This window comes from Paramisgurnus dabryanus, chromosome 4 (assembly GCF_030506205.2).
Source record: "Paramisgurnus dabryanus chromosome 4, PD_genome_1.1, whole genome shotgun sequence".
NCBI classification, from domain to species: Eukaryota; Metazoa; Chordata; class Actinopteri; order Cypriniformes; family Cobitidae; genus Paramisgurnus; species Paramisgurnus dabryanus.
The window spans coordinates 2,827,732-2,840,261 of NC_133340.1; the positions used below are offsets into that span (position 1 = coordinate 2,827,732).

Below are 12,530 nucleotides of genomic sequence, written 5' to 3' on the forward strand. Positions count from 1 at the left end.
AAAAAAATTCATATCGTCCTATCTGCCAAAACATTTTTAATCTAGGACAGAGAATATAAGAGTAGATATTTTTCAAACAGTTGCTTGGCAACTGCTACACTTAAGCATTGTATGTCTTAAACTCATCTCCATCTCGCAGTCACATTCGAGGATAAGAAACGCGAGAATTTTGAGCGTGGAAACCTGGAGCTGGAGAAACGTCGGCAGGCTCTTTTAGAGCAGCAGAGGAAGGAGCAGGAGAGGCTGGCGGCGCTGGAGAAAGAGGAGCAGGAGAGAAAAGAGCGGGAGCGTCTGGAACAGGAGAGACGCAGACAGCAGGAGCTGGACAGACAGCTGGAGAGACAGAGGGAGCTGGAGAGACAGAGGGAGGAGGAGAGACGCAAGGAGATTGAGAGACGAGAGGTGAGGAGAAATACAGAATTGCAAACAAAAATGTGGCCATGGTCAGATTTCTTTAGGCAATCGGATCATTTTGAATGAACACAAGACAATCATTAGTCAACAATCATTTTTAATAAAAATACAAACTGGACATTTCTGTTTATTACCCCTTTCCGAAATGTCTTGTGTTTTTGAAGGGTGTTACTGCAGTTATTGTCTATGGTAGTTGATACAGATAAGCACCATATAGGTAACTTGTTAAACCCAGAATGCTTTGTTTACAAAGCGGGCGGCAGTGGCCTAGTGGTTTATGTAGGTTGTCTACAAACCGGAAGGTTGGTTGTTCAATCCCCGGCTCCACCGGACCAAGTGTTGAGGTGTCCTTGAGCCAAATTTTTTTTGCACATAAGATTAAGGTCTGTACCGAGCCCCTAAGGTGACATTGGAGTAAAAAAAAATCTAAAGTTTAGTTTCATGTGCTCACATGAAACTTTCATGTGCTCACGCAAAACCTTCATGTGCAGAATTTTTTATTTAAGTTTAGTTTTGCGTGCTCGCGTGAAACAATCGCGTGCTCACGTAAAAAGGATCGCGGGCTCACGTGAAACCTTTGCTTACACGTGCGTGCTCACGCGAAACTAAACTAAAAAATTCTGCACATGAAGGTTTCGCGTGAGCACATGAAGGTTTCGCTTAGGGATGTGCATTTACGTCATTTTTTCATTTCGATTAATCCATAGTTCTGAAGAACGAGTACTCGATTAACTGGGGGCGGGGCAATCAAAGGGGCGTATGTATACACGTCATGGTGAAAATGAAAATATTTTTATTAAAAACACTCAAATAAAACTTAATTTCGAAGAACCTATGACAGAACAATGAACACATACTAGATTTTTAATGAATTAAATGTTTTAACAGAAACCTCTAACAGGAAAAGCTGCGTGATGGAATGAAACTAAGGGGTTAACAAACACAAACTGAAGCGCTTTCTATATGACGCACTCTACATAATATTAAGTCTTTATACAACATAAATGTACAACGTCCATCTATCTGCATAACTGCAAGACTTCAACTAAGTTTTCAACTAAGTTATCTAAAAAAAAAGAAAGTTTAACTCCCTTTGTGGATGTGCATCATAAACAGCGCACTTTTAAACACGTCCAGTCAAAGCTCAAGCTTCATAACATTAAGCAGCTTTAAGTGTTTTGCTATCATTTTAGCGTTTAACTGTGTCGTGTCGTCCTCTTACCTCAGTCAAGATGTAAAGTCTATCTCTTGACATTTGATGTTTAAATATGAGATGATAACCCATTGAACTTTTGACGGCGCTGTACATTTTGCAACTGACTGACTGTATTTCCGAAATTCACGGCATCCTTTTAAACCATAGTGCCTCAGTGATGTGAGGTGTGACCGGCTTCGCGGGCTGCCGCGCATTACGCGGACCGGCGGGTTGCTGATGCGCGGTCGCGCGGAATTACCTGTTTGTTTTTGAATCACGCATGGTAATGCTACTGATGTCATACATCGGTCTGCGTAGCTCGACACGACGTCAAACACGCATCTCCAGACCCAGTCTTTACTACCACATGCACTTGTAACGCTAACCAGACACCCAAATGCCGCCATATCCACAATAAATAAATAAATAAATAAACCCACATGATCATCGTTTTCGTGCTCGATCATCGATGCCACGTTCGAGTACTCGAGCAATCGAGTACTCGTGCCCATCCCTAGTTTCGCGTGAGCACATGAAGGTTTCGCGTGAGCACATCAAGGTTTCGCGTGAGCACATGAAGGTTTCGCGTGAGCACATGAAGGTTTCGCGTGAGCACTTTAAACTAAACTTTATTTAATTTTTGCTCCATGTCCCCTTAGGGGTTCCGTAGGTCTGAACTTACCATAACCATTATTTTTAGAGGATTTAAAAAATATTTCCTATAGAATTGTTTCAATTTTTTAGATTATCATTATCAAAAATTATCATTACCGCAACCTGATATTACATTAAATATATGCATTTACAAAGTCATGTTTCTTTAATGAGAACTAAAAAGTTGTCTAGGTACTATGACAAACACAATTTTAACTTTTGTCTGGAGAGACATTTTTTTTATTTTTTTGAAAATGTTAGTTTCTTGAGGGCTTAAACAATGATTGAAAATTGTTGCGGAGGATGAGAAAATATTTCTTGGACACGTTTATATTCCTTATTATTGTCTCTACATTTACCAATGATCACCAAATACCACATGTTTCTTTACTGTATATGTTTATAGTATAACATGCACTGAAACTTTTTATTTTTTAGATTTTTTAATTATAAATTTTCCATGTCAAAGAACCCAAATCCAGTCATGGACACATTGCGGTAATGAAATTTTCCCCCTTAAATGTGAAAAAAAAATTTGGGTGTTATTTTGATAGCATTTACTTTTTTATCAAAACGTTTCATGACACCTCATAAGTCTAATTTTGCGAGAATCACCCATTCGTATTTTTGATTTTAAAGGCTGCTAAACGAGAGTTGGAGCGCCAGCGACAGTTAGAATGGGAGCGGACGCGCAGACAAGAGCTGCTCACCCAGAGAAACCGGGAGCAGGAGAACATCGTCCTGCTCAAAGCCCGCAAGAAAACATTGGAGTTTGAACTGGAGGCTCTGGTACGAGTTTCCCACCTCACAAACTGACCTCTTATTCTTATTAGCTTGATGTTTTTTTTATATAAAGGTTTATATAAACATTGTCATATTTCAGAAGTAATATAACCTGAGAGTGTATCAAATAATACTGAAAGGTGTTGCTGATGCTGAATTGGATAACATCTCTCCTCTTTTTTGTAGAATGATAAAAAGTCTCAGTTGGAGGGTAAACTGCAGGACATCCGTTTTCGTCTTTCGACTCAGAGACACGAGATCGAGAGCACCAATAAGAAGCGAGAGCTGCGCATCGCTGAGATCACCAGCCTGCAACAGCAGCTGCAGGTTTGTGTTTTACATACACATTTTCATTTAGATATTAGTTGTAAATTGCGCTGTGTACCTGAATGTTTTCTCCCTCTCATTCTGTTATTTCGTGTCTTTCAGGAGTCTCAGCAGTGGTTGAGCCGGTTGATTCCTGATAAACAATGTCTGAATGACCAGCTGAAGCAGGTTCAGCAGAACAGTCTGCACAGTAAGACAAATTTCCTTCCTGCTTTAGATAGCCACCGCTCTTGGGCAGTGGTTTAAGATTTACATGAGTTCTGCAATGCATCTAGATATTGTGACATGCAAGATTATGTATAGACAGTTTCAGCAGTAACAACATAAACAAGCGTCTTTCGTGGTCAACACGTAACTTCTGGTAAACTCCGCTAAGAATAACAACAAAGTACTTTTAGCGTAGTTTATGTATAAAACAACAAGTGGAATTATTTTCGACGATGTATTTGTCCAAGATTTCAGTTTAGCAGCTAGTCAGACATTTAAAAAAACTGAAACCGGAAGTTAAGTTCGGACCAGACGCGTATCGCATCACCGCACGTGCGTCCGATGAAACCGTCTATACATGGACCCCAAGGGTGCACTATCTGGAGTTTTGTGTTCGGTCCTTGTTATTGCTTCAGTTGGTTACTGGGATAAGTCACTGAGATTAAAGTTGACAATCAGCCCATCATGCCTCTGTTTGCAAAGAGCTTGAAATTCAGGGCAAGCAACTCAAGGTGTGTTTAAAGTCCTCGCCCTCAACGCACCCACAAGCATTTATAATGCTTAAAAACACAAATTAATCACTGTTATTGGTGCAGCTGACAGGTTTGCAGGAACAAGTATTCAGTTTATTTGTATTGCGGCTGCAAAGAAAACTGTAAGCCAGCCAAACTACAGTTGATCTTTTAACAGTTGCCTAAATCATATAGGTTTAAACGTTACTCTTTAAAAGTTTGGTTCTACCAATTATTCGACACTGAACCACAAAACCAGTCAATTTTTTGATATTAATATTATCATCATCATTTGAAAGCTGAATAAATAATAAGTTTTCCATTCTTGTATGGTTTGTGATACTGCTATTGGACAAATCTGAAATCTGAGAGTGCAAAAAATCCTTTTAAAGTTATCCGAATAAAGTCATTAGCAAATGCATACACTAAAAAAAGTTTTGATATATTTACAGTAGGAAATGTACGAAATATCTTAATGGAACATGATCTTTATGCCAAAAATCATTGATATTATGTAAAAGAAAAATCGATAATTTTGACCAACACAATGTAATGTTGGCTTTTGCCACAAATATACCCATGCTAAGACTGATTTTGTGGTCCAGGGTCACATAAGATTGTGACTTGAGGTCAAGATATTTCTATATATTTATTAAATGATCATAAGCTGGAGGTCGAGATTATATGTCGACTGTCTATCCACCTTATTTTCGAACGTGGAAGTAAGTGATGTGACGTATTTCCCTTTTTTGTGCGAGACGTCGGTTTCAATAGCCGGCCGGTTAACCTTTCCCTGCGGTGGTTTAAAATATCACAACTTTCCCTCTGGTGTGAGTTTTTTTTAAAACGGCAATTTTTTTTATCGACTTGTTTGAGTTTTTATGGCCACACAGCTTCATGCGGTCCGACAGTCAGCAGCCTCTTTCTCGTTCAACACATCGTAAGTTTAAATAAACCCATTAAACTATTACATGTATTCAGTATTGTTTTTGTTTTATGCAAATATTATTACATCGCTTCTTACGCACTAGATGGAGATCCTTGCGTCATACATAACATGCATCTTTGCACATGTGCAGAGCATCCCACAATCAGTTATCGATTTTATCAAGTGTTTACATGTCATTTTGAGTGGATTACAAAAGATATAAACCACCCTACTCTAGCCGATTGTTAGCGTAAATGCAGCTATTGTAAGTGAAGATTACCTACATGCATGTAGACTGGTTTAAAAAATGATCTATAATTTTGTTTGTCTTTGCTGTGTAGGAGACTCTCTGTCCGGTCTTCAGAGAGCTATAGAAATGAAGGAGTCAACCAAACAGCAGCTCAAAGAACAGCTGGACACTGTGGAGAAGGAGACGCGCTCCAAACTACTTGAGATTGATGCGTTCAACACACAGCTGAAGGTACTGAATCCACGAAGTGTCCAAACTCACAAAGACGGCTTTAGGGTTTCATCTAGACAAAGCTTTTTACTTTGGTTCCTTCCTTAATTGGTTTCTCTTTTAATTTTTGTTTAGAATTTTGTTGTGTCTGTGTATAAAAGAGAAAAATACTAGAAACATTAAAGTGAGCTTGCTGCCTTTCATTAGTGGATTTTGAGACTTTATTGAATTTCCGTACAAAGATACTCACAGGGTCCGAAATTAACATCTGCTAAATATGCTAGAAATAAGTTTTGTTTTGGCGAGTTCATCTTACTACGTGGGTTGGCCGTTATTCTCAACTTTCACCAAACATTTTATGTATTTATTAAATAGAAAATGAATCCCTAAGAACTTTTTTCCAATAAATGAATGTTTAACTGTATAACTGCATGTTGACACATTACTGTGCATTCACACCACCACTGGCGAGAACGTCAAAGTGGCCGGTAGTCATTCGTATTAAATGAGAGCCAGCGGCAAGCAGCGGCGCGTCGAGGATAGTTGAAATTATAACAACTCTATGCTAATGAGCTATGATGTGGTTTGGTGGCAACCAATCGGAAGGTGGAAACGTTCGACAGCAACCAATACGCTTGAGAGGATTCCAGAGAATGCATCAGAGTGTCCACTACACTTTTTCTATAGCGTCTTTGGCAGGGCAGCCAAAGCTTTTTATAAGCTCGTCGGCGGCCGTGTGAACGTAGAGTTACTTATGTCCTGTTTAGGCCGACAGCTGCTTTTTCGCTGTTGTCGCGCGCGCGTCTCTTTCAAATAGGTTATTGGGAGGCATTCCCAATTCTGTTTGTCATAATCAGACAAGTACCGCCGACTTCATTAACTGATGAGAATGACCGATGATTTAAACTCCACTGCTTTACTCTCATTGGTATTCGGTCCTAAAATTTGCTTATGATTTGCATAAAGATATACTTTTCACAACTTGCATCGCTAGGCACGCCCACTTCCTGTCACCACTGTCACTCGTGTCGCCGGGAGTCGCCAAGCTTCCATTGAAATGAATGATATCATGTCACTGCTAGTCACTGGCGGTCTGCATGGGGCCATTGAAACAGAAATATGGGGAACATAATCACGATTATTAGTGTTATTCCGACAGGTTGATTTGAGATGCTATGCGTACATGACATACAACAACGGAGAAAGAGCCCAATGATGAGGACAAAATACATACAGTTTACTCCCAATTGGCATGTACTCCAGAACCTGCAGAATGTTAAGTTTGGACCCTGCATACATGCAATATAAACAAACATGACACAATAAGACACATAACTCTTTGTATCTGCCTACTGCTTACTCTCTTACCTTGTCTTCCTCACCTTCCTCATCCTCCACTCATCCTGACGACTCCCTCCCGTCCCATCCACCGTGTTTATACGGCTTGGCTGGCCCTCTTTATTTTGGCTTATCTGTGTTCCCCCAACTTACCCTTCGTGGTGATACAGTCTTTGGGACTGTTCTATCAAACCCATGCTGCCAAGATGGAGAACCTGCAATCAGAGCTACTATTTGAAGAGCAGAGGGGGCGACAGGTAGACGACACGAAATTGCTTTTGCGTTACCCCTCCAGAAAACTACCACCACCAGACTAAAACCCCCTACTCACCACACAGTGCTCTCTGCTGCCCTTTACAAGGGAAAGTTAGAGTAGCACGCTTACAGTTGTGTCTCAACTTTGACTGTTTTCCTTTACTAAACTATAAGCCTGTAGCTTACAATGTTAAATAGAGCAACGAATTGGCTTCACTATTCTGCTTGGGTTCAAAGGCTGTCTGCTCCATACTCTGCATTTGTAGAGCTAAACTCACAATCATGATAATAATGATGATGGGTGGTGGTTTGAACTTTGACCCCTCACCATTTGGGTCACTTTGTGTTTCTTACAGTCAGGGAGCTCTGTGGACGAGGTGCTGTTGGACTGTCTCGCAGCACTGCTGGCCTGTTTGAAGCATATAGACTTCTACTTCCAGGTCATCCCTACCTCTCCCCCGTGACCTTTGTTTTTACCCTCAACGTGCACTGTTGCCCTGTGTCTCACTGCACCTACTCGAGCTTCCTTTGTGAAGCTTATCAAAGGCAGCGCTGTACCTATTACAAACCTTCTTGTGACGGTTGCAATCTATTCCCTGTTTTTGCACTGATCTAAGACCCGTTTGGCTGTTTGTCTTTTAACGTGTCTACACTGGAGACATCAAAACTGTACGTCACCTCGGAATTACCACTGACCAATCGACTGTACAAGTAAACTTAATGGTTTCATTTATCTATTATTCAACAAAAAAATATGTTGGTATAAACCCAGACTTTGTATTGGCTATAAGAGTATAATGCTGCATGCACACCGCCAGCGACTATGGCTCTTTCAATAAGGTCGTTAGGAGGCGTTCCTAATTATGGTAACAACTATGAACAAATGAGTAAAGATTTTTGCTTACTGTAGTCAGAACATTTGTATGCGTTTATTAATTTTCGTAGGCATCCTACAAATTCATCACGCACACAAACCTCGTGCACTGTATCCGATGCGTATTAATTTATCTGTTGGTAAAAAATCGCGAAACCATACAAAAGGAAGTCTTTGAAACTTTAAAAATAAAAATTAAAGGCAGTGTCTAAAAGTGATTGACAAAACACAAGGTTGTATTTATTTTTTAACTTGCAAAAAATTCACAGGAATATTTCAGACCCAATTTGCAAAGATCATAACCGTTCTCTCGGTAAATGACCAAAGACGGACAACGTGAACTCCACTGCTTCGCTTTCATTGGTATTCGCTCCTGAAAGTCGCTCATCATTTGCATACACACTGAAAAAACAAATTGTAAAATTTACTTAAAAAAATACTCGTAACAATTTGCATGAACTTTTTATTTGTAAAATTTACTGTTTTTTGTAAATTACAACTTACCTACTAAAAGCAAATAAAATCTACTTAATAATGCATTAAAAACAAATGTAAAATAATTTAGTAAATGTTACTTAATTATTTTTATTTTAGAAGTTAGATTTATTTTAATCGTTTAGGTAAAGTTTTTGAATATTGAAGCATTGCTGTACTAAAAACATGAAATAAATCTTATTTCATGTTTTTAGTACAGCAATGCTTCAATATTCAAAAACTTTTTATCGATTCAAAAAATCGAGTTTAATCGATTTTATATTAAGTTTAATTAACTCAGATTTTTTTACTTGAATGCACTAACGTTTTTGATTAAAATGTACTTAGTTATTTTAGGACTATGTGCAGTGACTATAAAACAGTTAAATTACACAAGGAAATATCTAATAAGACTTACTATTCCCACACAGTTCGTTTTGTACATTAATTAATTGTGTATTTATCATCATTAAACATTAGTTTTCCTTAAATGTTAATATTATTATGTAGAAATTATTAGGGTTAATCTAATATATATTACTACACCAAAAAAAGTTAGTTTTTTCAGTGCAGTTAAACCGTTCTCAACTATTTTGTAGCTGGACACACCAACTTCCTGTCACCAGCGTTCAATTTCACTTGTTTTGCTGGAATTCGGCAAGCTATTTTTTATTGAAATGAACAAGATCGCGTTGCTCTGCAGTTGCTATTTACTGGCGGTGTGCACACCGCAAGAAAAACAAGTGTAAGCATAATTTTAGTGTTGCTAAAACATACATACAGTTAAAAACAAAAAAGATTGTTAAAAATAAACCATTATAGTAAAACCACGTCACAAGTCCAAATTTATTGAAAAATTTAAAACTATATTTTTTTATTTTTAATCTGAAAGATTACGCTGTTTGCAGTGTTTCAGAAATATGGGTGGGGCGTCTGTCATCTGAATGTGGCAAACATTTTCAGTGTAGACACTGTTATGTTAGGCCTTTGAGAATAAAAAGCTGGTCTTAGATCAGTGTAATTAAAGCATAAGGTTGATTGTGCTGCTTTCCCTTCAAGCTGTACTGCCAATTGATTCGGGAAGCAATCCAGGCCAAGTCAATGAAGCTAACTACTATGCATTAACCTGGACATAATTTGTTTTTGCTAAATACTTTGAAATGATTTTCTTTTACTGGAGACTGCTTAGCTTTTATTAGAGGGATTTCAACTATTTATTTATTTTTTGTAGTTTTTCATCTTATATTTGCATTTTATTGAACTGAGTTTTAAAAGTTTCCAGGGAGACCTAGTGGTGCCCATAACAGAGCATATTTTGAACAGATGACAAGACTCAGATTTCCTCAATGTTCAGAAACGTTTATCTAGCTGTATCTTGACTTAAAACCTGTTTAGTCACATAATATTTTTATGTTTAAACAGGCATAGGTAGTTTATATACAGTAGGTCTTACATTTACTTTGTGGGGCTTATTAAAAACTGCATGTCTGGTGAAAACTTAACATTTACTCCCTCTGACACTGCTTTGGTGTGTATGTGTGTCTTAAACTCTCTATATCTTTCTAGAATCTGCCTCCTTTACCAAACCGCTTGCAGTGATTTCTTGAATGCTATACTTGGCTAATATTTTGCTTTTGTGACATTCAACATTAAAACAACATTTCTGTTCAATAACTTCCCACACTGACAAACTGATGCCAGAGAAAAGAAACTACTGTATATTATGCTCAAATTTTTTCTTGCAGTAGATTTTATTTTTGAAACGGAAAAATGAAATTTCTCCACCACATTCTGACGGTTGTTTCTTCTTATCTTGATATCTCTTTGTTGCCTGTCAAACTCGCTACTTTAGTGATTCATATGAGGTTACCCAGCAGGCATTGCAGCTTGGCATCATAAACATAATCGCTGTGTGGTTTGCGCCTTGTTCTGTGCAATTGTACAATTTTAGCATAATGATTTACTTAAAAAAGCATAAGCATTGTTACATATGATATTACTATATTATTGGTTTAGGTTCTAGTTTTTTATAGTCGATCATGCACAAAGTGTATTTGTGCTATATCATCATAAAATGTGGCTTATAGCTTTTCTATAGTTAATAATAATATATGTAGTAATTTAAATATAAAATCATTTGAAGGATCACAAACTATCAAGTAGTCTAGAATTAAGACCATAAATTTCCGTAGGGCTGTCAAACGATTAATCGCATACAAAATTAAAGTTTGTGTATGTGTAATTATTATGTATATATAAATACACAAGCATTCATGTTTATATGTAAAAAAAATGTGTGTGTGTGTGTGTGTGTGTGTGTGTGTGTGTGTGTGTGTGTGTATATGCAGTGGCAAGAAAAAGTATGTGAGCCTTTTGGAATTTCATAGTTTTCTGAATAAATTTATCATATAATGTGATCTGATCTTTTTCTTAGTCAAGGGTGTATTGACAAACATAATGTGTATAAAAACAAAATGATTTTTCAGAAAATAGTGGTTTTCATCTTGTCACTTTCTTGGTATAGAAAACCAAGTTTTTACCTAAGTAGGCTTTATGCCCAGCTGCACTACTTCCTGAACTTCAGCCAGCTCCTTGTTTCCTGTCTGCCATTATTGGACAAACTGATTAATCCAGGTGTGCCTGACCTCAGTAGTCACAACAACAATAATCATACACACCTGGATTAATCAGTTTGTCCAATAATGGCAGACAGGAAACAAGGAGCTGGCTGAAGTTCAGGAAGTAGTGCAGCTGGGCATAAAGCCTATAAGTCAAAATGGATTTATTGCGTTTTGGAACCAAACTCTTCAAATATACATAATTACACACAGTACACGCACATAAATTATGCAAACACAAACTTTTATTTTGTATGCGATTAATCACGATTAATCATTTGACAACCTTATTTTCATGGTTACATATATGTTGTATTATGCGTGCCACTGTGGGATTTGCGGAAAAATTAAGACTATACAACAGAATTTAAGCATTTTTTAGATAATGCTTGCAGGGAACAGCTGCAAATATCATAGTGTGAGAGAGATTGCTAGGCGAACAAGCCCCATTACCCCCTATACTTCCCTTACCTGTCCTCCTCTGTCCCATCATGCATTGCAGGAGTTGAGAGAAATCCACAACAAACAGCAGAGGCAGAAACAAAAGGACCTGGAGGCTGACATCACCCAGCCGTCACATGATAGGACATCCACGGAATTACAAGAGTCCAGGTAATTTGTCCTTTGACAGTCCTTATGATGCTATCAAAGCATAGCAACGAATTTGCGTCATTTGAACATCCAAGATTTTTTTCCTCCAGGTTGTCGGGGCCAGATGAGGGCCTGTCACCGGCATGGAGAGATGGTGGTTTGAGGAAAGTTCCCACTCCTCCCTCGTCTCATGCTTGGATGAGTCGAGTCAGTGAAGAGGAGAACCATAGCAAAGCTGACATCCAGGAGAACCTCTCCAAGCTTTTTACACAGCAGACGCAACCAGGAAAGATCCCGTCACCCTGGTCCATGGCAGGTGAGAACAGATGTTAAGTTTGACAGTCAATGCCACTGATTTTGCTTACACCTAATAGCATGAATCCTCATAACTGTGTTTTGTGTGTTGTAGAGAAGCTCCCGGTGTCTGGTTTTAACCAGGACAAGGTAAAAGTGGTCTACTACAGAGCGCTGTACCCATTCGATGCCCGTAGTCATGATGAGATCACCATTCATCCTGGAGATATAGTGATGGTAAGAATGCCGGGATAAATGCAGACAAAATGTGGCCGCACATCTAGGTTATCTGTTTTTAAAGAGCACCTATCGTTCGGTTCACTTTTTTACATTTTCTTTGGTGTGTAAGTGTGTATTAGTACATGTTAACGATATACAAAAGGTACAAACCCCAAAGTAAATGATGATGCAATTTATCGTCTCCACCGTAAATCTCTTTTCTTGGACTACAACAAACACATGGATTGTAGGCAACAGTTTACTTTCTGGGATTAGTGATGTAAACAAGACCGACATTATCATAATTCCTCCCGCTTTGGACTGACAGCCTGTAAGTTAACTCCTGTTAGCATTGCATTGTGAGCGAATCTTTCAAACATGGTAAGG

General features: G+C 38.3%; 1 protein-coding gene across 6 annotated transcripts in view; it reads left to right on the forward strand.

Annotated features, from left to right (window-relative positions):
- LOC135760578 (intersectin-1-like) overlaps positions 1-12,530 on the forward strand; it is a 67,358-nt gene that overhangs the window by 26,110 nt on the left and 28,718 nt on the right. For 2 of the 6 annotated variants that reach the window (XM_065274596.1, XM_065274598.1), the window contains exons 12-20: positions 140-402; positions 2,903-3,052; positions 3,233-3,373; positions 3,476-3,563; positions 5,362-5,501; positions 6,989-7,075; positions 11,542-11,651; positions 11,741-11,946; positions 12,040-12,161. In XM_065274596.1, the coding sequence (XP_065130668.1) occupies positions 140-402; positions 2,903-3,052; positions 3,233-3,373; positions 3,476-3,563; positions 5,362-5,501; positions 6,989-7,075; positions 11,542-11,651; positions 11,741-11,946; positions 12,040-12,161 (1,307 nt within the window). Of the gene's footprint in view, positions 1-139; positions 403-2,902; positions 3,053-3,232; positions 3,374-3,475; positions 3,564-5,361; positions 5,502-6,988; positions 7,076-7,429; positions 7,514-11,541; positions 11,652-11,740; positions 11,947-12,039; positions 12,162-12,530 lie in introns of all 6 variants that reach the window. The other 4 variants (XM_065274597.1, XM_065274601.2, XM_065274599.1 and 1 more) reach the window with 2 other exon arrangements.